General features: G+C 42.8%; 2 protein-coding genes across 3 annotated transcripts; both read right to left on the reverse strand.

Moving 5' to 3' along the window:
• Positions 1 to 431: 431 nt before the first annotated feature.
• On the reverse strand, positions 432 to 16,423 carry akap10 (A kinase (PRKA) anchor protein 10). 2 transcript variants are annotated; one of them, XM_080040484.1, is made up of 15 exons: positions 16,226 to 16,423; positions 13,351 to 13,398; positions 12,358 to 12,549; positions 8,918 to 9,439; positions 6,690 to 6,788; positions 6,446 to 6,530; positions 6,162 to 6,285; positions 5,713 to 5,849; positions 5,025 to 5,169; positions 3,931 to 4,098; positions 3,573 to 3,679; positions 2,889 to 2,971; positions 2,225 to 2,277; positions 1,628 to 1,720; positions 432 to 1,528 (listed from the first exon to the last, which is right to left on the reverse strand). In XM_080040484.1, exons 1-15 carry the CDS (start codon positions 16,245 to 16,247, stop codon positions 1,523 to 1,525), a joined length of 1,884 nt encoding a protein of 627 aa, XP_079896610.1. In that variant the 5' UTR covers positions 16,248 to 16,423; the 3' UTR covers positions 432 to 1,522. The 2 variants fall into 2 exon arrangements, with proteins under 2 accessions (XP_079896610.1, XP_079896611.1); XM_080040485.1 differs by lacking the exon at positions 432 to 1,528 and having other exon boundaries at positions 1,640 to 1,720; positions 2,210 to 2,277.
• A 990-nt stretch (positions 16,424 to 17,413) lies between these two features.
• Positions 17,414 to 22,168, reverse strand: cUnh11orf54 (chromosome Un C11orf54 homolog). Its single transcript, XM_080040556.1, has 8 exons — positions 22,054 to 22,168; positions 21,864 to 21,962; positions 21,312 to 21,385; positions 21,125 to 21,226; positions 20,439 to 20,615; positions 18,362 to 18,511; positions 17,887 to 18,003; positions 17,414 to 17,778 (listed from the first exon to the last, which is right to left on the reverse strand). Exons 1-8 carry the CDS (start codon positions 22,118 to 22,120, stop codon positions 17,605 to 17,607), a joined length of 960 nt encoding a protein of 319 aa, XP_079896682.1. The 5' UTR covers positions 22,121 to 22,168; the 3' UTR covers positions 17,414 to 17,604.
• Positions 22,169 to 22,370: the final 202 nt, after the last annotated feature.

Here is a 22,370-nt window from a genome sequence, read left to right on the forward strand (position 1 = left end):
TTGGTTTAAAGTGCCATTTACAATTTGTCGATTATAACTTGTGTAAAGTAAGCAAGAGTGGCCTTAGATAGAAAATGTAGACACACTTATTGTTATGTCTGAAATAATATAGTGTGTCATCAGTTTTTTTCTAGTTTTACCCTAACATAGTTATACAGCCAACACTGCCCCCACCTGGTCAAAGGTGATAAAAGCCCACCATGAAGCTGTTTGCACTGGGCGTATCAACTTTTCCCACATTCTTATTATATTACCAATTTGAACCTGATTAATCAATCAAGTTTGTATCAACTTTCTGTATCAAAATAACCACGACCTACACTAAAATGTAAAACAAATAAAAAACAGGACAGACGAAGGCATAACATTTCATAATATATGTATTTAAATCAAACACAATTTAAATATATTATAGATTAAGTACACGTACATGTCAGAAAACATTGGTGGTACATAGTACCAAGAGTCTTTTCTGGTTTGTTTCCACATCATGGTAAGGCTCAAAACTAATCAAATAAAAAAAGTTTATTACACTGAGCACACTTTCCAGTTGAACAGTCCTGTCATCACTGACGTTGGTTTCAGTGATGCATAAAAAAATTAAAATAAAACAGCGATCACCATAAAAAAGGACTAACATTTATATATGGGGTAAACCAGAAATCTACATACATATAGATATGTAGGTATATCTACATATATGTAGAACATTTAGGACATGGAGTTTGGAGTTTTCCCAACACAACTGGAGCATTTAAGTTCATTAGAGGAGTCTTTCTTCTTCTTCTACTATCTGTAAAGGTGCCAGGAGATTCATCTAGAATGGGGCGACGCCTTATTTCAAGAACTCCTCTGTTTCATTGTCACATTTCCATTTGTTCTACAGTACGTAAAACAGCCACGGTAGGACAGCAGACAAAACTACTCCAGGCAGGAGTCAGCGGGAAGCGTATGCAGAGACTTAACACCGCTGACTTTCATCTACTTAAAGCCTTACGTGGCCGACCCTTAAGAGAAGGATCACATCTAAAAACAAGGAATGGTTATAAAAGGTGTGGGGAGGTGTGTCATCATGGAGTGATGGGGAATTCAAGTCTTTGTCACATCCTCCGTAAGGTCCGAGATAAGACTGACGTTGGCCGCTTCTTCATTCTTCTTCCAGTAGCATCATGTTGAACGATTACCTCATCGGGAGCCACTTCCACGGCCTTATGCAAGTGCCAGGCTTTGCTTTGCTGTATTTTGGCGACTACACGTGTACCTTTATAGTGTTATGGAGTCGGAAGATTGGAACAATGATGTACGTCAACTTTGCCCATTAGCCTACGCGTGAACAATCACTCATCCAAGCCACTCACAGCCACACACACATACATACACACGGCGGTTGGGGAGAGGATAAAATGCCTTGTTCGTTGGCAGAGTAATGCAGTTCATTGTAGGGTGAACCCTGTGTACAGTTTTGTCACTGGCTCGGGCCAGCGTCTGCATGGAGTGACGGTCCTTTGGTGCCGTGGTGGGGTCATAACTGCAGGCAGATAAATGAAAAAAAAAACACTTAGAGAAGAGCTGAAGCCACTCCACACATCACACTAGCACACAGGACGGAGAGTGAGGGAGCTCGTACCTTGGTGGACCTGCCGGGGCTGTCTTGACCTGACTGGTGGACGACGTCGTTGACAATCATCTTGGCGATCTGCCATGCCATCTCTTCCTGAGCCTGGGACACAAGCACAAAAAACAAAATCACTTGAACTCACCGGCACAGACTTTTTACCAGATTCTTTAGATCCTGCAGAATACTTGTTGTCGAAAAAAATACTATTTGTCAAAATGTGTGAATATCTTCTCACGATCCTCTCCTTGTGTGTGCGTTGAAGAAAAAAAAGTGTAAATACACAGCCTGTCGCTAGCTACAGTGGGCCCCATTGTTTAGATACCCTCTGTTTATGTAGCAGTTTACAGAGCCTAGGCCATTTAAATCCACTACACAGTGTTTCAACATCAGCTTTTATTTGTTCACTGCACACACAGTACATGCATGGTGCAGATCATAAGGAGATATTTACTGATTCTGAAGGGGAAAAAAAACAAGCGTTCTCGATGGTGCCGACTCCATGTTTAATACGTGATGGACTGATGTGACAGAGTGGGTTTCAGAGCCTTGCTATGAGCCTCAGACCACTGAATCATTTATTCATATGCTCACATCTCAGGGCCTCACCTCATCCGAGTTGCCTTGGACCCATTTCTTCATGGCTTGAGAAAACATGGAACCTGGATGAGAGGAGAGGAGAGGGGAGGGGAAGATGAGTGAGACTGCATCAGTTAGCCCACATCCCAAACTGCAGTGTCTTCATCAAAACCAATAAACTATTATTATAATTCTACTGTTCACCCAGACATTTTAGCATCCAGGGCTTTATTAGACTCTGCGATACAGAATGTAACTAATACTTTATCAGCAGGAAGTTATCACTTATGAATAAGGGTTGACCTTTGGACTAATGTTGTGGCAGAACATTCTGGTTGCTCTATTGTATTCAAAGAGAAAAGCCCTCTTAGAGGTGATAAATAAAGACTTTGTATGATGTTAGGTTTTAAAGAGCAGTAAAGGCTGTTTTTCTTCCCCTAAAGGGAATGTTCTTAAATATTTCAGAAGGCTTATGAGCCGTGAGGAGAATGGGAGCAGCCACTAGATAAGGTTTATATGGGTGGGCAGAGTGTGGATGTATTTCACTGCCAGGAGGAGTGAGATAAAACATGAGAAAGTGAGGGGCAAGGACTGAAAGGAAATAATGTGTGTGTGTGTTTGTGTGTGTGTGTGAGAGAGAGAGCAGAACAAGTGGAGGAAAGACAGAGAGACAAGTGTGGGCGTATCATCATGCCTTTGGATTTCTTCACGTCCGGCTCTGGCTCAGCCTCCCTGATAAACTGGCCCAACTCATTCACCTTCCCAAACGTCATCTTTCTGAGAGGACAGAAGAGAGGAGACGGGTAAGGACAGCAGTCAGAGGGAAGAAATAAATGGGACAAAACTGAGCCTGAGGCACACAGAACATTCAAAACACCATTCAATAAATTCTATTTCAATGGAGTGGAAATCTAAACTAACTAGACTAAAGCTTTGACTTTCAAAAGCATTTTCTTTAATTATTTTTGTATAGGATTTTAATGGGGGGGAAGGGGGAGTCTATCAAAATAAAACAGACATGAGCACATATTGTATGACATAAAAAATATTGCATATACATATCTGTAAGTTGAGGGAAGTTGCCAAAAAATAAATGAGATAACAGCAAATATTGGAGAAGTACATTGGAAAAGAGGATTTGAAATACAGAAGCAGCCAGTTGAACCCGTCTTTTACAAATCTCAAACTGTATACTCTTTACATTCGTTTTACATGTTCCAAATATATATATATATTTTTTTAAATCCAATCAATACATTCTTCAAGTAGCCCCTGTTCTCCATTCATTCCACGAGGGGAATTCCATAATCTCTACTTACCTTGTGACTTTTCGGTAGCCATTTTAAGGGTTAAGGAGCATAAGACACACAACACTCACCCAGCGTACGGCCGCTGGTACAAGGTCTCAGGGTCCAGACTGGCAGCGTCCACCGTGATGGCCTCGTCAAAGTTCTTCAAGATCTTGATCGCTGCCTTCCTGGCACCCTGATGTAGTAAAGACACCATGAATTAGCATCAATGTTCGGCAGCATTGCGGGTTCAATAGTTTTTTTTTTTTTTTTATGTGGGTTTTTCCTATGGAGACAACTTAACAATGGGAATGATTACCAACCCTTTGGCATTAACAGAAATGCCTTGCCATGGAGGTTGGAGCGGGTCTAAATGTCAGCAGACAGAGGGGGACATTGCCAGAGGGGCTGTAGATGTGGGTTAAGGTCTGGGAGGGAGGGTGTTACCTGACTCTGAGAGCTCTCCCCGGCATTTGAACTTGAGCGGTCGTTGTCTGCCGGCCCGCCCTGACCCGCACTGTTGACATTCACAAACTCGTCCGCCCGCACAGAGTTGATGAGGTCGCTCAGGTATTTGTAGTAAAGGTTGCTAGACAGGAAGCCGGGCATGTAGACCTGAGTCAATGCAAAAACACGGGGAACTCTGTTAGAAACAATAACGAGCCTCCCCGTAGATTCCTCCAGCCATAGCTTACAAAAGGTTTTCCTGTTGACCTTTATGGGCTAACAACTCTGTTCAGCTTTCATTTCATTCATTTAATACAGCTGTGTTTGTCCATGCTGTATTACAGTATAACAAATTCTTAACTAACTTATTAAATTCAACAGTTCAAGCAGATGATTTAAAAATATATCTTAATATAGTACTCAAAGGCAACGCAAAGTAATTCAAGGTTTTATATTTCTATGTTTTAGGGTGCTTTCATTTTACATATCTGAGCATTTCCCATTTCCCTACATAGTTAAAGAACAACAAGTGACGACTCATTATGAATATGATGAGCCATTTGAGACAGAAATCATTTTGTAATTGGAACAAACTCCTATTTGGTTTTCTTCACTCAACATCCACACATTTAAAATCGTAACACCTTTTTGGAATACTTATCATAGCTGCTAGGAAAGCAATTACAAGGAAAGAGCTTAAACCTGACATCCCATCACTAGAAGATTGGTGCGATATTATCTATGACATATTTGTAATAAAATGAATCACTTTTTTCATGAGGCTTAAGGAGGGTAAATTTGAGGAAAGTTGGTAAAAGTGAAAGAGATATATATTCCAGAAACGGCTTCCCTTTGTCCGAAATTGTTTGATATTTTTGCTGCTGTATTTTTCTTTCTTTTGAAACAGAAAAACACCCATTGTGCTTTTGTTAGTGTTGTTAAAAAATAAAAAAAAGATTAATCACTATATAGATTGCGTCAATGATGATTGCAAACTGTACAATCATAAATACAAATGTGACTCCAAATAAAGATAATGATATGATGATAATATGATGATCCATTCTAAGTGTGTGTCTGTGTGAGGGTCTGACCTTCTCCATGGTGGTCCAGGCCTGTCTGAGTGGAGTGGTGAAGCAGTCGGGGAGAGGCCCTCCCTCTCTGCAGATGTTGGACTCGATCTCCATCCGCACAGAGTCGCCGAAGCCCAGAGGGTTGGTGGCCTGGAGGGAGAAATACCTGGAGGGGAAATAAGAGCAATGAATGACTGGGGTCAGATTAGGGGCAATGTCTGGAAACAGGGCATAGAGGAAAGGGAAAAGAGCAACCAAAATCACTTTGTCAAAATCAGTGAATATCTCCTCTCCTCATGATCTGCTACCTGTTTGTACTGTGTGTGACCTGGAAAAAAAAATCCAGTGTTAATACATAGCCTAGGCTCTGAAAACAGGCATGGTAGCTATGTTGGGCCCCCTTTGTTTACATACTAGTTTACAGAGCCTCTGGGCTGTGCATTTACACCAGATTTGTTTTTCAGCACACACACACACATGTACAGGTAGCAGATCGTGAGGAGATAGTCACCGATTCTGACAAAGTGATTTTGACAACAAGCATTCTCACAAATCACTGACTCCACCTTAAACTAACGTGAAACTAGAGTTACTAAAAATAATGCTTTTAACATAATGGAAAATTCAATTATAAAGTCAAAACATCCTTTTAACATAAGGGTGTTTTAGGAGCTCAAGTGGATTGCAGAGAAGCTGAGCAAAGACCTACTTGTCGTAGAGGATCATGGCATCGTTCTGAGCCTCCTGGCCATCGTACTGGCCCTTTTTAGCTGCTAGCTGGTTCTGGAAGTTGTCCGCCGCCAGCCAGAACTGCAATACATTCATTGCCTCCTCCTTTTCCATGTACTGCAGATAGAGAGTACAATGCAAGTCAACTGAAAGTCACAGCGGGTTTTTGTTTACTTTATGTAACTGTGTAAACTGACATAGAAACCCTACTGCTACTGCTGTTCTGGTGTTCTAGTCACCTTTACATCATATCAGTAGGTTGGGTGATTATAAAAGGGAGCACCGAAAGTGTTTTTGTGTGTGTTTTTATATATACTTGATCTGTCCTTAGTTTATTGCTGTTTTGACGATTGGACAGCACCGGTGTGAAAATGTGTTTGTGACGATACAACTACCTCTCAACTAAATGGTCTTTCGGGAGCCACTCACCTCAGAGAAGTAGAAGAGAGCCGACTCACAGAACAAGATGTCTGCTAGGAACACAGAGCCACTAGTCAACACTTCAATCTGGTATTTACAGAAATGGTGGCTCCGCAGGTATTCAGTAAAGTGCCTGGAAAGCAAAGAGCAAGTGGGAGGTGAATACAGGCCGCTGTGAACTGTGGATGTCAAGGAGGGGAAAGGACCAAGGACACAAGTTGCACTTTAACTGGAGTGTCAAGGCAGCCGTTTCACTATTAACTCTTATGGAAAATAAATAAACAGGAACTCACTGTTGTTCCAAGACGGTGAAGATCACCGACTGTGCGATGACAAAGCAGTTTGGGTCCACCATGCCATCTTCTCCACATATCTTAGCTACACAGAGGAAAGGGGGGAACGTTATTGCAACAGAGAATGTATTGTAAAATGGATGACTTACACTTTGTACACACTTAACACCATTTAATACTGTGCCTGATTTTTTTTTTTAGTTAAATATGCAGTGAACTTCTATATTCAAAGTCAATATCGTACCAACTATGTCGTTTCTGATCTGCTCTGTGATGGGGATGGGCCTCACAGCGTCTGGGGAGATGTACTTGGTGAAGATGGTGACTGCATCTTTCTCTATACCTGCAAAACACACAGAGAAATAGCTGATCATCCAGAGACACTGAGAGAACCAGAGGAAAAATGATTCCTTCCCTAGTGTATGGGAATGAAAGAGTATTTCCAAGGATGAGATAGAAAAAAATCATCTTAAAACAGTATTGTCAGACCCCTATGTAACAGTCATAGTTCACAGGCCTTGTTTTGTGCAAAAAATGACTTAGAATTCATCTGAAGATAATTTGAAGCTTCAGGATATCTTCTGAAGTGTGTCTTTAGTGACACAAAATGACTATCTTTCTGCTGCTGCTCAGCAAGACCATGAAGGCACAAAGATGGGATTCTATACTAAAAAGACTCAATTCTTAATTCATTAAGATGAACTTTAAAAAGGTTGACATAAGCAACATTTTCATTAAAAATTTAATTATAGAGTCACACAAAAGTAAACTGCCTCAATTGAATGTGTGGTGGTGTATTTACCTGCACAGAGCCCTTTACTGTTTCAATGATCTATTAACCTCCCCTGCTCTTTCATTTATTTCTAACAGCGGGACGTTGCATGTTTTTTTCTATGACTCACTCTGTATTAAGTGTTTTGTTAGACACAGTGATTGTAATTCAGGCTGCTTTAACACTGCGCTCTACCCCCCCCTGTGTTCTCTCCTATTCAGCTCTATGAAGGACTGTTACAACACTGTCTCTGTTCTCACAGCATTAGGTTTGATGCTGTTTTCCAGTTTGATTCTCTTGTGGTGAATATCAGGTTTTGAAGAACTGGGTATTGATTTCTACTGAAGTGAGTGTATGTGCGTGTGTGTGTGTGTGTGTGTGTGTGCTTCTTTCTGGGTACCAGACAGACCCACAGGGCATGGACCAAACATGCCTGTTCTTTATCCCAATAGTAAATACGAAAGAGTAAATAAATTGAACATTGCAACTCCAGATTATAGGTACAATCCTGTAATGTTTGAGGTTTGAGCCCCAAAGCAAAAGCTGTTTCTGGGAGCCCTCAGAGGCTGTCACTAGTGGGTTCATCCCTTGCAGCACTAAAAACCTTTAGCCTACGCCCACTTACTACATGGGCCCCACTTCAGTCTTGTGTCAGCCTTCTCCTGTTAAGTGAACCATTGGGACTGACAGTTTACAGGACTGCACATATATTCCATCAATCTGGAGTTACAGTACAAAACCAACGTTTGCACCTACTGTTAAATAGCTAATGGGGACCTCCAACACATGAACAACCAATGGTGTAACTTCATCACTCACTCACTCAGTCACATACTTCCTTGTTTAGAGAGCTGGTCCCCAGATGTATCTTACTTTAGCTTTAAGTCAATCAATAGGAAGTTTCCTATCATGATACATTTCCAGTTATTAAAGAGGACCTATGATGCTTTTTGACTTTTATGACCTATAAACGTTGTTATGATGATTCATAGTCATGCTTAACCATACTAAATTATCAAATAATGACTTACATGCATTTCGACGTATTCCCTGCTGACCGTCTGGGGTGTCTGTGCAGAGCACTAAACACTATTCTAGCCAGTCGAGAAGTCACGTCTTCAAAGCGGTCTACCCTTTCATAATTTGTGACGTCGCATAAAAATTTGTGACGTGACCACGCGGATGTTTCCATGTATGGTAATGCTGTCACTTCCCTGTTCGCGTCTGCCTCGCGCCCTTATAGGTCCATGCTCGCGCTTCCCGCCACTGAAAGTGTTCCGGAAGGAAGGTAACCAATCACAACGGAGTGGGGTTTGCAGGAGGGGGGGGGGGGGTAGCGGAGATGGCCGATGCACAGGCGGAGGGAGCGGAGATTGCCGAAGCACACACACTCAAGTGTTAACAGGACGTGCTGGATCGCCAAAATAAGAGAAAGAGCTTCCCGAAAATCTACATAGTTTTTTGTGATGTGATTCGTGTCAGGTTGCTCTATAGCAGTGTAAAACAAGAAATTAAGACCAGAAAAGTAGTATAATAGGTCCTCTTTAAATAAGGTGATGTATTCACCACAAGTGTGATCAATGAAATTACTTGAATAACTTTATAATCATCCTGAATAAATCTAACAGCAGAATCCCTTTGAGTATGAGAACAATATAAACTTAAAATTAAAAGCGGAACAATGTTGAAAGGGGACTCACTTTTCATGAGTTTGTCGTTGAGCTCTCGCTGGGTGCTGTTGGACTGCAGCTTGTAGGGGGTGCCTGTCCTGGAGGGGGGCTGCTTAGTGGGGGTGTCTGCTCTGGGGGTGCTGGGTCTGAGGCCTGGCTCAGTGCTGGAGGAAGAGGAGGAGTCCAGCTGCTCTGACTGCACGGTGGGGCCTTGGTTACTGCTAGTGTCCCGGCCCAGGGCGTTGTTGTGAGTCGGTGTGTGTGGGGCGATCCCCTGGGGCTCTGAGTGTCCCGGGGAGGCTGGCACGGGCTCAGCCAATGTGCTGTGTTTGACAGAGTTCAGGCTGTGCGCTCTGATCCTGGACCAGCTGCTGGAGCGGAAACTCTCCGCCTCCAGACAGAAGCGCACCAGGTGGTCTGCGCCCCGTCGCTCCGTGAAATGCATGTAGTGCGGTATGGCCAGGTTGTCCCGTAAGACATGTTCCACTGTCTTAGACAGCCGAGAGCGGGTCTCTGAGTTCTGATAGGGCAGGTAGTTCACACTGGAGTGACCTGCAACCAAATGTAATAAAGATATCAAGTTAGCTGAGGTAGAAATAGGCTGCAAAAGACACATTTGACATAAACAGTGTTCTTAGGTAAACAGATTATTTTTTTAATTAGCCTATAGGCTCTGTAAACGGGCAAGTTGCTCGCTACAGTGGGCCCCCTCTGCTTACAAATACATTTTTACATGCCTGTTTATAGGGCCTTAGGCTGTGTATTAACACCAGATTTTGTTTGAGTGCACAGTCCACACAGCAGTGACACACACAGACAGGCAGCTGATCGTGAGGAGATATTCAATGATTTGGACAGAAAATGATTTTGACAAGAAAACGTTCTCCAGAATGGCGGACTCCACCTTTAAGAAAACGTTTTTTTTACGTTTTAGACAGCATGAAGTGAAATATAAAAAAGTGGATTTTATTCGTACAGTTCTCCTGTTTCAAACTAATATTCTGTCCAGACTGAAACCTGACGTGAGCCGAATTCAAACTCCTGGATATTTGTTTTGAAGCCTTGTTGAATTTCCAGCTCTCCGTCTGTCTAAAGGTGGCCCTTCCACTATGCAATTTCACAGATGATTTAACCCAGACAAACTATTCAGAATGGCACGCCAACAGCATCTGTGTGTCCTGTCCTGCCTGTCATTGATGACCGTATGAAGTGGTCAGCGACGGCTCCCACAGTGACCTCTGACAGCCAAAACACAGCTGCGTCTAAACACTGAAAAAAAACAATCTGATTCCTGTCTGGATGCCATTTTATTTGACTTCAAGATGTCTCAAGTAGAGCCTGTTTGAATGACGTCCACTATCCTAGGCGACTGCAAACACAATCCCACACACATTACCGGAAAACAAAATAAACAAAGGAGTTTATAGGAATTATGTATATGAATCAGAGTACATCATCTGCTCTTAGACTGAAGTGTGGGCTGAGGCTCTGTGCTGTTATGTTTGCACTTTGATAGCAAAATAATGCTTCAAGATGTGTCACCCAGTAAGAGCGGCATATCAATCAGCCTCTTTACACAGTAGAGCCCACGTTTATACTGAAATCTGTTCAAAAGTGCAGCAAAAAACATTTGCATATGTTTTTAGAGCCAGTCTGTCTGTTATAATAATCCCCAACCCATCTGCTCTTTGTTCTTACAATAACTAACAAAAGAGACAGGGAAATTGTGTGAACAGCCAACTGACCTGTAAAGATGAGGGTTTAAAGGTGCAGTCTGCGATTCTGAAGAACGCTTGTTATCAAAATCACTTTGTCAGAATCAGTGAATAATCTCCTCACGATCCACTTTCTGTCCATACTCTGTGTGTGTGTGTGTGTGTGTGTGTGTGTGTGTGTGTGTGTGTGTGTGTGTGTGTGTGTGTGTGTGTGTGTGTGTGTGTGTGTGTGTGTGTGCTGAGAAACAGCCTAGGCTCTGGAAACAGGTATGTAAACAAAGGGAATGTAAACAAAAAGGGGCCCGCCCTAGCTAGCAACATGCACGTTTACAGAACCTAGACTGTGTATACACACTGGATCAACCCAAAGGGTAGGGAAATGTAGCGGATCATGAGGAGATCTTCACTGATTTTGACAAAAAGGTTATTTTGACAACAAACATTCTCCACAATCACTGACTCCACCTTTAAGTCCTACTAGCTAGCTCTACTATGGCTCTCAGTCTCAGCTCTTAAGTTGAACTGCCATGCTGCCTACCAACTGCTATTGAACCTAACCCAGTGTGCCTCTATTAATCCTCCCTCCCTCCCTCTCTCTCTCTCTTCCTTCCTCTGTCTCTCTATAGTTTCTGCGCCACAGGTTCCTCCACCTCTCTCTGTCTGACTCACACCCAGCTTTTCTCTAGACGCCCTGCTTGTACAGTTCCCATCACTCACTGCTGTCATTCAACATGTTAACCCACAACAACTATTCAGCGCCCTCACGTTAGGTTACCAGAGCGAATACTAGACATCTAATTATAGAGCGCTTCTGATAAAAGGGAGGAGCAGTTCCTTCACGTGAAAAGATGGCTGGAGCTGTTCCAGACAGGCTATGGAATGCGTGGCTGCTCGTAAATAGTAATGCATGAAGTCCAGCGAGTGCCTCACGCGTGACGGGATTATTAAAGGGGTGTGTTTAACACTTGCACAAGACAGTGAAGTGTTTCAGCCATCTCAGTGAGGCAAGACTCACACTCAGGCACACGCTGCGGCTGCACAATACTAAAGAGAAACATAATGAACCCCCTTAACAGGAAGTCATAAAGAAACCTTGTAAAGTTCATAGTTCCTAAGAGTTTGTCACTTTTTAGATCATTTTTAAATTAGATTATTTATTTATTAATAATTTGGCAGACTGTACAAACATTCTTTATTTAAAATGATGTACAAACTTCTGTCTTTTCAATAACAATATTCACCTTTTCCCTGTTGAACATATTTGGTTTCAGTACATCTAAAATTGCTATATTTCAAAAGGGCTGAAATGAGTTAATCAACCATTTAGTCTGCAAAAAAATCATATCAAATTCATATAACCAAATTTCAAACAAACAAGACCAAATGATCTGGCTTCATCCATGCTGCTTATCTGTTAATGCTTAGCTAAGTTTATGCCTAACCAAGCCTTAACTAACTGTTGATAACTTAGCATTAACTACACATTTACTAACTAGTTAATTAATGTACCCTTATTGTAAAGTGTTACCAAAAAAAGAAAGAATGCAACCTGCTATCACTCCCAAACTTGCTGAGCGGTCATGGACTATCATCAGACAACCTATAAAACATGCGTAATCTTCCTTATAAACTCCAAACTCCAAAATTCTGATTTTCCAGTTCATCTCTCAGTCAGAATAACCTCTAAAAGAATACGGCCAAATGTTCTCTTGGCCCTTTCCATGTTACCACTACAGTCAATCTACAGACACGTACCCAGGTCTCCAAAGTGTGCGGCCTCCATGTGACTGGGCTGCTTCTTGAGAATGGCGGTGCGGCCACGGGCGAAGGAGTCCATGTTGGCGGAGATGGCGTTGATGGCCACGTGGCTGGGCCCCGCCGCGTCCTGGATGGCATGGTGGTTCCTCAGGCTGACGGAGGGAGAGTGAGGGCTGGAAGGGGCTGGGGCTGGGAGGGGTAGAACATGAACTGCGCATTAAGGCCAAACAAAAACAAAGAAGAAGAAGGAAAGGTACAGTGATATCAAGGCTCTGAGCAGCGTGAGTGTATGTATGACATCAGTGTGACTTGTGTGTATGAAAAGGTCTTTTAAGCGAAGGCCTCTTGAAAGAGCTCACAGTTAGTGAGGGCCTCAGGGGTGTGAGCAGACAGACGGCTCAGTGTGTGTCGGACAGGGAGCTGGTTGTGTTTCGCTCAGTAGCTTGAGGTCAAAAGGTTGGTCCTTGAGACAATATAGCCAGCAATGATTTAACATAGTGAGAGGAAACTTATTTGAATCGCTTCCTTACAAAAGGCTGATCTGAGTTCTAGGAGCACACACATCTGTAATACATTTCAAAGTGGTCAAGAGTCAGCAATTCTGCTGGACACTTGTTGTCAAATTCACTTGTCAAAATCAGTGAATATCTACTCACAACCCACTAACTATATGTACTCTGTGTTCGCTGAAAGGTCTGGTGTTAACACAAAGCCTAGGTTCTGTACATTAGGGTAAGTAAACCAAAGGACCCACGTAGCTAGCAAGATGCCCGTTTACAGAACCTAGGCTGTGTATTAAGACTGTTTTTTTTTACACACAGTATAAACAGGTAGCAGATCGTGAGGAGATATTCACTGATTTTGACCAAAAAAAAATTGACAACAAGCATTCTCTAGAGTTGCTGCCTGACTCCGCCTTTATTGACAACATTAATAAAGACATTTTCAATTCATCAACATTGCGCGACACTTTCAGAACCGTGAACTCACCTCTATTGACTTTAGCATCCGTCACTTTCTCCGGTTCTTTGCTTTTGGCTGTGAGGAGAAAGATGAGAGCAGAGGGTTGGAACTGGAGAAGAGGATAACATTTAGATGCACAATAACAGGGCGAGACCAGCAGCGAAGGAAAGATGCATACACACTGTATTTATTGACGGGTGATGTAAGGAAAGCTTGGTGTGGTGCCATCGGAAAGAAAACACTATCCAGTTACATAATGATCTAGTCAGGAAATTGATACTAGACTAGCAACCGTCCACAACTACGCTTAGTAAACTAATTATTAACCGCTTCCTTGCTACTGCTGCTTCAAAGAGGGGGCGTACATAGGGAAGCTTGTTCCAATATGCGAGTCATTCTTGCTCATTATATACAATTTTTACTGTATATAAGCAGGACTGAGAAGGCTTTCATACAGGACGTCTGCCTCACGAGTCCTTCCTTATATGCGTGACCTTGGTCTATCAGCTCTGGTCGGTCCCACGTGTTTAGAGAGCGATTCGAAGGCGCTCCAAATCTCTGGCTGACTGTCAAATAAAAGAAAATGAAATATGTGTGGCCTGCAGAACGGAATGAGTGCATGTCGGCAGGCATGGTGGCAAGCCGAGCTCTCATCCACAGAGTGACTCAACATTCATATCTTTAAGAGTACTGAGGTGAAACGTGGTGGGAATAACTCCACTGCTCCAGATGTCTTTTGCTCCGAGTAAATATTCATCAGATAGCTATGCGTTGCTGCAATGCATGTATACATTGCTGACATTAATGTGTATACTAGTTAGTAAAGTACAGTTAGTACAGTATTTGTTCTAAGTATGGTATAGCAATCATATCATAAGCAGGACAAAATCCATTTCTGAACATAAAAGTTTGATCTCAAGAGTGTGATCTCAGGGCACCTCGAAGGCTGTCTTTGGACGGCCTTTAAAAAAGGTGCTCTATTGACAGCACAAGTACAAAGAGTTATGGTGAGTGAATGAGCGTCCTTCCATTACTATGGGGATAGTATTAAAAATGTCACAAGGACTGATGGGAGGAAAATGTTGTGCGGGCCTGATATGAGCAGAAGATATTACACTGAAGGACAAGTGAAGAAAGCTGACAAAAGAAAAACTTTTGTGATAAATAATCAGAGAGAACACAACAATGGGCCCTGAATGGACAAGATGCAACGACTTAAAGAATCAATTCTATTTTTACTATGGTTATTACTAGCAGAAAATGGATCGACTAATCTACTCTTCCACATGGCTGATTGTGATTTAACATAAGCACTTTAAATTCTTTGCTAAACTTTCACTGCATTGAAAACGTGTAACCTTAACCATGGGCCTCCCTTACATCCTGTCAGGCAGAACACTAGAAAAGCGCTCACTCTCTCTGACACTTCCTCTTTTTGGAGACCTGCTGTGTCAGCTGCTCTGACCACTATGAGTGAAAAAAACACTTAGGTCACTCTTGAGGATAACCAACTACCAACTGCGGAACGGTTTTAGACAGTGAAGGCGTAACCGTGCTGATTTCTCCAATATACAAAAGCAGACGTCCGGTCAAAATCCATTTGCCCAATCAATCACTGCCTCTCCATTGTGTCCCATCACATGTGTGCACTTGAGTGTTGTTAAAGAAACACGGCTTAGTGAGAAGAAGGAATCTCATAATCCAGCTAGGACATGGCAGTAAGGAAACGTAGATCTTCTTATTTTAAGTACACTCAGTTTATAAACTACACCTAGAGACAACTACTGTGATCCAAAACATATCCCTGCAATAATACATCCCTCCTAAATGAAGGTTATAATGTTCAGATGAGTTGACTACTGTTTCACATGATCACTGGAGACTGCAGGTTGTCATGATTTTGCACTGTTGTGGAGTAAACCGAGGTGTCTCTGATACTCCACCTATACCTTGATATAAAAAGGTGTGTGGATGACACAATGTGCATGTCAGTACAATGCAAGCAATACAGCCTTCATAACGACCATAACGTTGACTTTCAAGGCTGATATATTAGACTGCACTCGTGTAGCTAATAATAAGCAAATTGCAGCACAATCTAAGCAGGATGTGATTTCCACCAACCGCCCACTGCAGATGGAGATCAGCTCTGGACATTTATGACAAAGAGATATGAAGTTGATAAACAAAGTCCCTGTTAATGTCATGCAATGGATCCTATTTTAGTTGGGAATTTAACCTGAAAGAGTGTCACTGTCCAGTATGAAAAAGTTCCTGCTAATGTTGTGGTATATGACAAACACTGCTGAGGTCCAATTCAGTCAGTTCCTCCTTCTCAGCGTTGGTCAAACACTTCTCCCAATTAAGACTAAATACACATACTTTCTTTATAAATACTGTTCAAAGCACACCCTTTTCCATATTTCATCCTGTGACTGGCTGTATCAAAAAACACTGGTAAAGCCATGGACATATTGGGCGAAGCTAGCTTCTGCCATATGAGCTGCTCGACACTTGAGTCAAATGATGGCCAAAACAGAAAGCAGAGCTCATGGGAGTTTAATAACATTCATAAACACCTTTCCGTACAACCATAATGCCGGTTGTGTGATGTGTGTCGGTGCGGTATTCTGCTGACACCTCTGAACGTTGGATGTGGAGGCTAGCCTGAGCTCAGCTACGGCAGGGAGGACAGAGAGGCCACGGCTTATAGCTAACCGTGTCCCAACCAAAGACTGTATGGTCCCGACGGGGAAACACCTCCCTGTCCTTGGCTAATTCTGCCCGCGTTCGGTCGCAGTCTCCACCGCATGAGCTACGTTTGACAGCGATGCTTACTACGACACAACACCGGGCTCGCCTAGCTGCTAGCCGCCGCCGTTGACGTTGCAGCTTCCCTCACCTTTCCTCTTGAAAAACGACATGACGAGCTTCACACTCTGGACGTTCCCTCGGCTCACTGACACCGTCCCGTGGTTCCGCGGGTCCCTTCATTCAAATGCATCTGTTCCGCACACGACCCGAGGTGGGAAACGGGTTCTTGTCGCAGCCCCGGCAGAGCGCTGTCAAATTACAATTTTCTTCAAATCCAGGCTCAGTTCCGCCGCGGCCATGTTGTCAATAAACCACTTACTTCCGGGCTGGTGCGGCAGCAGCATTGTGGGAAAGATTGTGGTGTGTTACCTGCTGTGGCCAGAAGAGGGCGCTGATTATGCATAATATAACTTGGGCTCTGTACTGTAGTTTCATGTATTTCATTGATTTCATTATTAAAACTGCAAAATAGGCTACCATACTCATACATTCAGGGAGACATTTAAAATGCATGTATTATTACTATCTTAAACAGTTGGAAAAACTTCCAAGCTATTTTAATTATTTATACATTCACGTAGGCTTCACATGTAGCCTACACAGCACGTAATGTGTACAGCATATGCATTAAAACAATTCTAATTAAACTGTTATATCGAAAGCTTTCATTTTAACAATGTAAAAATGTGATACATCTGCCAACCCAATGATGTTAAACTGTGTTAAACTGAGTGTATCACAATTCAGTGTTTTGTATTATAAAACTAATGGAAAAAAAAAATTGAAACAGACATTATGTTTAGCTTTACAAACAGAATGTGGGTTACACTTTCTCCTTATCGTAGGTGTTTTTGAACTTCTGGCTTATCACACGTCTGCCGCAACTCAAAAAATGCAACTGTGAGAGATGTGTAAGGGAGAACACTTTTTTTTACAATGTCATAGACAGAGGCCTGATTGGGCCAGTTAGTGAAAACACCAGTGTGTGTGTGGACCATGGGAGTATGTAGGCCCGGGCCTTTAAACAATATAGTGCTAGCTGTGCAAACAGTGCATAGACACTACTGCAACGGTCACCTATGATCTTTGTTGCACAATGTGTTTTTAACATGATTGAGTTGGCAGGCACCAGTGAATGTTAATACACAACATTTACTATAATGGAAGTAGGCCTAATGAGTGTTGCACGTTAGGGCTGCATCAAGTTGACAAACATCCAAGACAATCCAGAACACTTGAGATAAATTCTGCATTTTTTTATTACATAAAAGCAGCAATTTTGTTTATAAGAAATCTAGAATCGTTTGAGATTTAAGAGCAAAGACTGTCATTAATCATGTAAACCAACCAATCACTTCTATTGTAAAATGTAACTTTCTGTGGAGTTGTATCGTACATAAATACAGTATAACTGATTCATAAAGATGATCACGAGATGCCTTGTGCCAAACCAGACTCATTCATTTTTCATTCTCGCCCAACTGCATGGGTCTGTATGGGCCTGTCGATGCGGTAGACAAACTCTGCAGGCACAAAGTAGCCCAGGTACTCCACACTGTCAGGGGTGGTGTCTATGTAGTAGTGGCCTCCTTCTCCATGGTGGCTGAAGCAGTGGGTGTGCTCCACACGCAAGTCCAAACCCTGGACACACAGCAAACAGATGAACAGAAACATTACCATGCCCTACAACCATAAACTCCTCTCATGTTATCCGACTCATGGCAGTGAGGGTGTGTTTGTTTTACTCACAGGGTCTCTGGACACCAGCACTGACTGGCAGACCAGTGGGGCGCTGACCTCAAAGTGCTTCAGCCACTTGTTGACATCATCATCAGTGTTGAGGGGACAGGCGGAGAACTCTCTCGGCTATCGATGAGCAGACACAAGGGAATAAGTCAATGCATGGTAACTTTAAAGGTGTTGTCAAAATCACTTTTTTCAAAATCATTGAATACAGTATATCCTCAAGATCCGCTACCTGTTTGCACTGTGTGCACACAGCCTAGGCTCTGTAAACGGGCAGTTTGCCAGCTATGGTGGGCCCTCTTTGTTTACATAGCGTAGGCTGTGTATTGAAGGCCTTTTTTTCCAGCGCACACACAGTGCAGCAGAACTAGTAGTGGATGATCCTGAGGAGATATTCACTGATTTAGACAACAACCATTCTCCAGAAAAGCTGACTCTACCTTTAAATCATGCCTTGTGTGTCATGTCCCATATTTACCATGATGTGGATTTTAGCTTTTCCTTTCTGGATGATGAAGGTTCCCCCCAGGGCCAGGCTTTTGTCAGGGTAGTGGCCTTCTAGAGTCTTCCTCAAGGACGTCACAAGACTGATGTCCCCTGTCCTCTTCTTGGCTCTCACCTCTAAGACCTGGAGTGGAATGCACATGAAGAGGCCATGACAGCTCAGCATTTACAGTCACTTTCCTGTAGTTAATGTTTTATCCTTTCAAATTCTTTGGAGCACACATGTAATGGGGCTGAAGTTCACAAACAACAACTTAAGCATGGTTATTACACTCAACAAAAATATAAACGCAACACTTTTGTTTTTGCTCCCATTTTTCATGAGATGGACTTAAAGATCTAAAATTCATTCCAGATACACAATATTACCATTTCTCTCAAACATTGTTCACAAATCTGTCTAAATGTGTGATAGTGAGCACTTCTGCTTTGCTGAGATAATCCATCCCACCTCACAGGTGTGCCACATCAAGATGCTGATCTGACATCATGATTAGTGCACAGGTGTGCCTTAGACTGTCCACAATAAAAGGCCACCCTGAAATGTGCAGTTTTGTCTCACAGCAAAATGCCACAAGCATTGAGGGAGCGTGCAATTGGCATGCTGACAGCAGGAATGTCAACCAGATCTGTTGCTTGTGCATTGAATGTTCATTTCTCCACCATAAGCCGTCTCCAAAGGCGTTTCAGAGAATATGGCAGTACATCCAACCGGCCTCACAACCGCAGACCATGTGTAACCACACCAGCCCAGGACCTCCACATCCAGCAGGTTCACCTCCAAGATCGTCTGAGACCAGCCACTGAGACAGCTGCTGAAACAACTGGTTTGCATATCCAAACAATTTCTGCACAAACTGTCAGAAACCGTCTCAGGGAAGCTCAACTGCATGCTCGTCGTCCTCATCGGGGTCTTGACCTGACTCCAGCTCGTCGCCGTAACAGACTTGAGTGGGCAAATGCTCACATTCGATGGCGTCTGGCACATTGGAGAGGTGTTCTCTTCACGGATGAATCTCGGTTTACATTGTTCAGGGCAGATGGCAGACAGCGTGTGTGGCGTTGTGTGGGTGAGCGCTTTGCTGATGTCAATGTTGTGGATCGAGTGGCCCATGGTGGTGGTGGGGTTATGGTATGGGCAGGCATCTGTTATGGACGAAGAACACAGGTGCATTTTATTGATGGCATTTTGAATGCACAGAGATACCGTGATGAGATCCTGAGGCCCATTGTTGTGCCATACATCCATGAACATCACCTCACGTTTCAGCAAGATAATGCACGGCCCCATGTTGCAAGGATCTGTACACAATTCTTGGAAGCTGAAAATGTCCCAGTTCTTGCATGGCCAGCATACTCACCGGACATGTCACCCATTGAGCATGTTTGGGATGTGCTTGACCGGCGTATACGACAGCGTGCACCACTTCCCACTAATATCCAGCAACTTCGCACAGCCATTGAAGAGGAGTGGACCAAGATTCCACAGGCCACAATTGACAATCTGATAAACTCTATGCAAAGAAGATGTGTTGCACTGCATGAGGCAAATGGTGGTCACACCAGATACTGACTGGTTCTGAGTTCCCAGACCCCCAATAAAGCAAACAAATGCACATTTCACAGTGGCCTTTTATTGTGGACAGTCTAAGGCACACCTGTGCACTAATCATGATGTCAGATCAGCATCTTGATGTGGCACACCTGTGAGGTGGGATGGATTATCTCAGCAAAGCAGAAGTGCTCACTATCACACATTTAGACAGATTTGTGAACAATGTTTGAGAGAAATGGTAATATTGTGTATCTGGAATGAATTTTAGATCTTTAAGTCCATCTCATGAAAAATGGGAGCAAAAACAAAAGTGTTGCGTTTATATTTTTGTTGAGTGTAACTTATAAATAATTATGTTTAAGTTCATATATAACCAGAGGTAATTATTTGCCAAAAGCAGGAATGACAAAGCGTTTCTGAAAAGGACCCCTGTTGCATGCTTCACCTTTTAATTTAAAATGCTGATAATCTTGTTTGATCAGCGATGACACATTACCTTCCCGGGCTTCCCTTCACAGGCGTACAGGTTGCCCAGCAGTCCAAAGTTGCAGCCGGAGAACTTGTCGCTGTATTTCTCTTGTAGACACTGGCCATCAGCTGGATTGATGGAGGAGAAGTAGCTGCTGTTCACTGCAGGCCTTCCCTCCGCCTCGGTCAGAACCAGGGGCATCAGCTGTGTGGACGAGTGTAATATGAGAGAGGTTATAATAAAGAGAGCCTATCTTCCACTTTTGGAACAATAGGTAGGATGATAGAGGGAATTCTTTAAAGTTATACGTCAAAAAATGATGGCATGTTATGGTCTTTTACTTTGATGTTTGATGTTTGAGTCTGGAATAGACAAATTCACTACATTTCAATAAATAAATACTTTAACGTGGGGAAATCCTAAATTGACTTTGCTCTCCTCCTTCTTACTTCTATGGAGAATGTGCTTTATTCATTGTATTTTTTAGATTGACTTCTGCAAGAATCCAGTCAATTCTAAAGTCTAAACTCCAGATCCCAATCTGACAAAGAGCAAACGTTTGTTTTGATTATTTTTTGGCCCCTGCTTATCTGATATATATTGGGCTTCCACTTCGGGGTAAAGCGACAGGAGAGCTATACCAGTCAAAAAGCCAGACTTAAACACCTAGATCGCGATATCTAAGTTAAGAACTGTGGCATAAAGGGATTCACCTCTGCATTCATTCCAACAACTCTGGAGGGAGCGCCTGCTGCTCCGAGGATGAAGGCTCCTGGCAGCTCCAGCTCCTTTGATATGGCGTTCATGTCGTATTCCTTATAGGAGCGAAAGAGACAACATTATAACAACCCTCTTCAGCACAGGCTAGTTATGCCAATGCAGTATTTTCACAAAAGCTACCTTGTCCTTCTTAACCAAGGGGACCAGGTACGGTACGCCGCCGACATCAGTGACGCGAGGGTTTCCACACAGGCCTGCAGCAGTGTGAGGACAGAGGTGACACAGATGAGGCACACCTCCAATGTTCTAAACAACGCTAAAGTGTGTGTTGTCGGCTAAATCGGTGTGTTTCAATCCACAATGTGCAAAGTAAATTCAATTACACTTCAAATCCATCTTTGTTTTTTTTTGTTGTAATCCCCTATTTTATGTATTGGCTATGAAGCTGTTGTAAGCAAGTCAGTAAGCTCAGTTTGACCTATCACCTCACAGATGGAGTGCTGCTGGGCAATGAATTCCAAAGGTTAACAAAGTGTCACAATGTGTAAATACCATAGATAGTATATAGAATACCAATACCTGTACCGGTAGGCTAGGGCATGCAAGAGTGACACTTCTAATGATGTTCTGCTGTCTAGATGTTTACTGTGTATAGTTTGTTTGTCAAATATGTGTGTCAACTGTGCACACTGTTGCAACATGCATGCAGCAGGGCACATGATGGGCTCTTACCTTTGACAGGAAAGTGGAAGGGCTCTTTGGTGAGATCCGGGCAATCCACAACACTCACCTGAACTTCAGCAAAGTTGCCCTCCAGACCTGCTTGTAAGACTGCAACCAGAAATAATGTTTTTAATGTTAGGCTATATTTATTAACGTGCCTGCGCCTCTTTTGACCGTATATCAAAGCTGTATTCCTTACCACCACGCAGTTCCTCTAGGCCTGGGGCATGCAGCTGCACCTTCTCAGTTTTGCTGATATCTGCCATGACTGCACTGGAAGGTAAGTACCCACAAACTGACTGTCACAGACAGCGGTGTGCAGCAAAAGTCGAATATTACAGAAGGGGCGTTTACTAATGTACAACCAAAGAGTAAATACTGACAAGAGAGTTCCTATCCCAGAATGTGTTGTCCGCCTGAGCAGTTCGTGTGTAATAAACTCTGGTAATAAATCAGTTTTCAGGAAGTAGAGTAGACAGATTTAGAAACTTGGGAGTTATAGGGTTGATATGTATA

The sequence above is a fragment of the Ammodytes marinus genome (assembly GCF_949987685.1).
Source record: "Ammodytes marinus genome assembly, chromosome: 14".
NCBI lineage: Eukaryota > Metazoa > Chordata > Actinopteri > Uranoscopiformes > Ammodytidae > Ammodytes > Ammodytes marinus.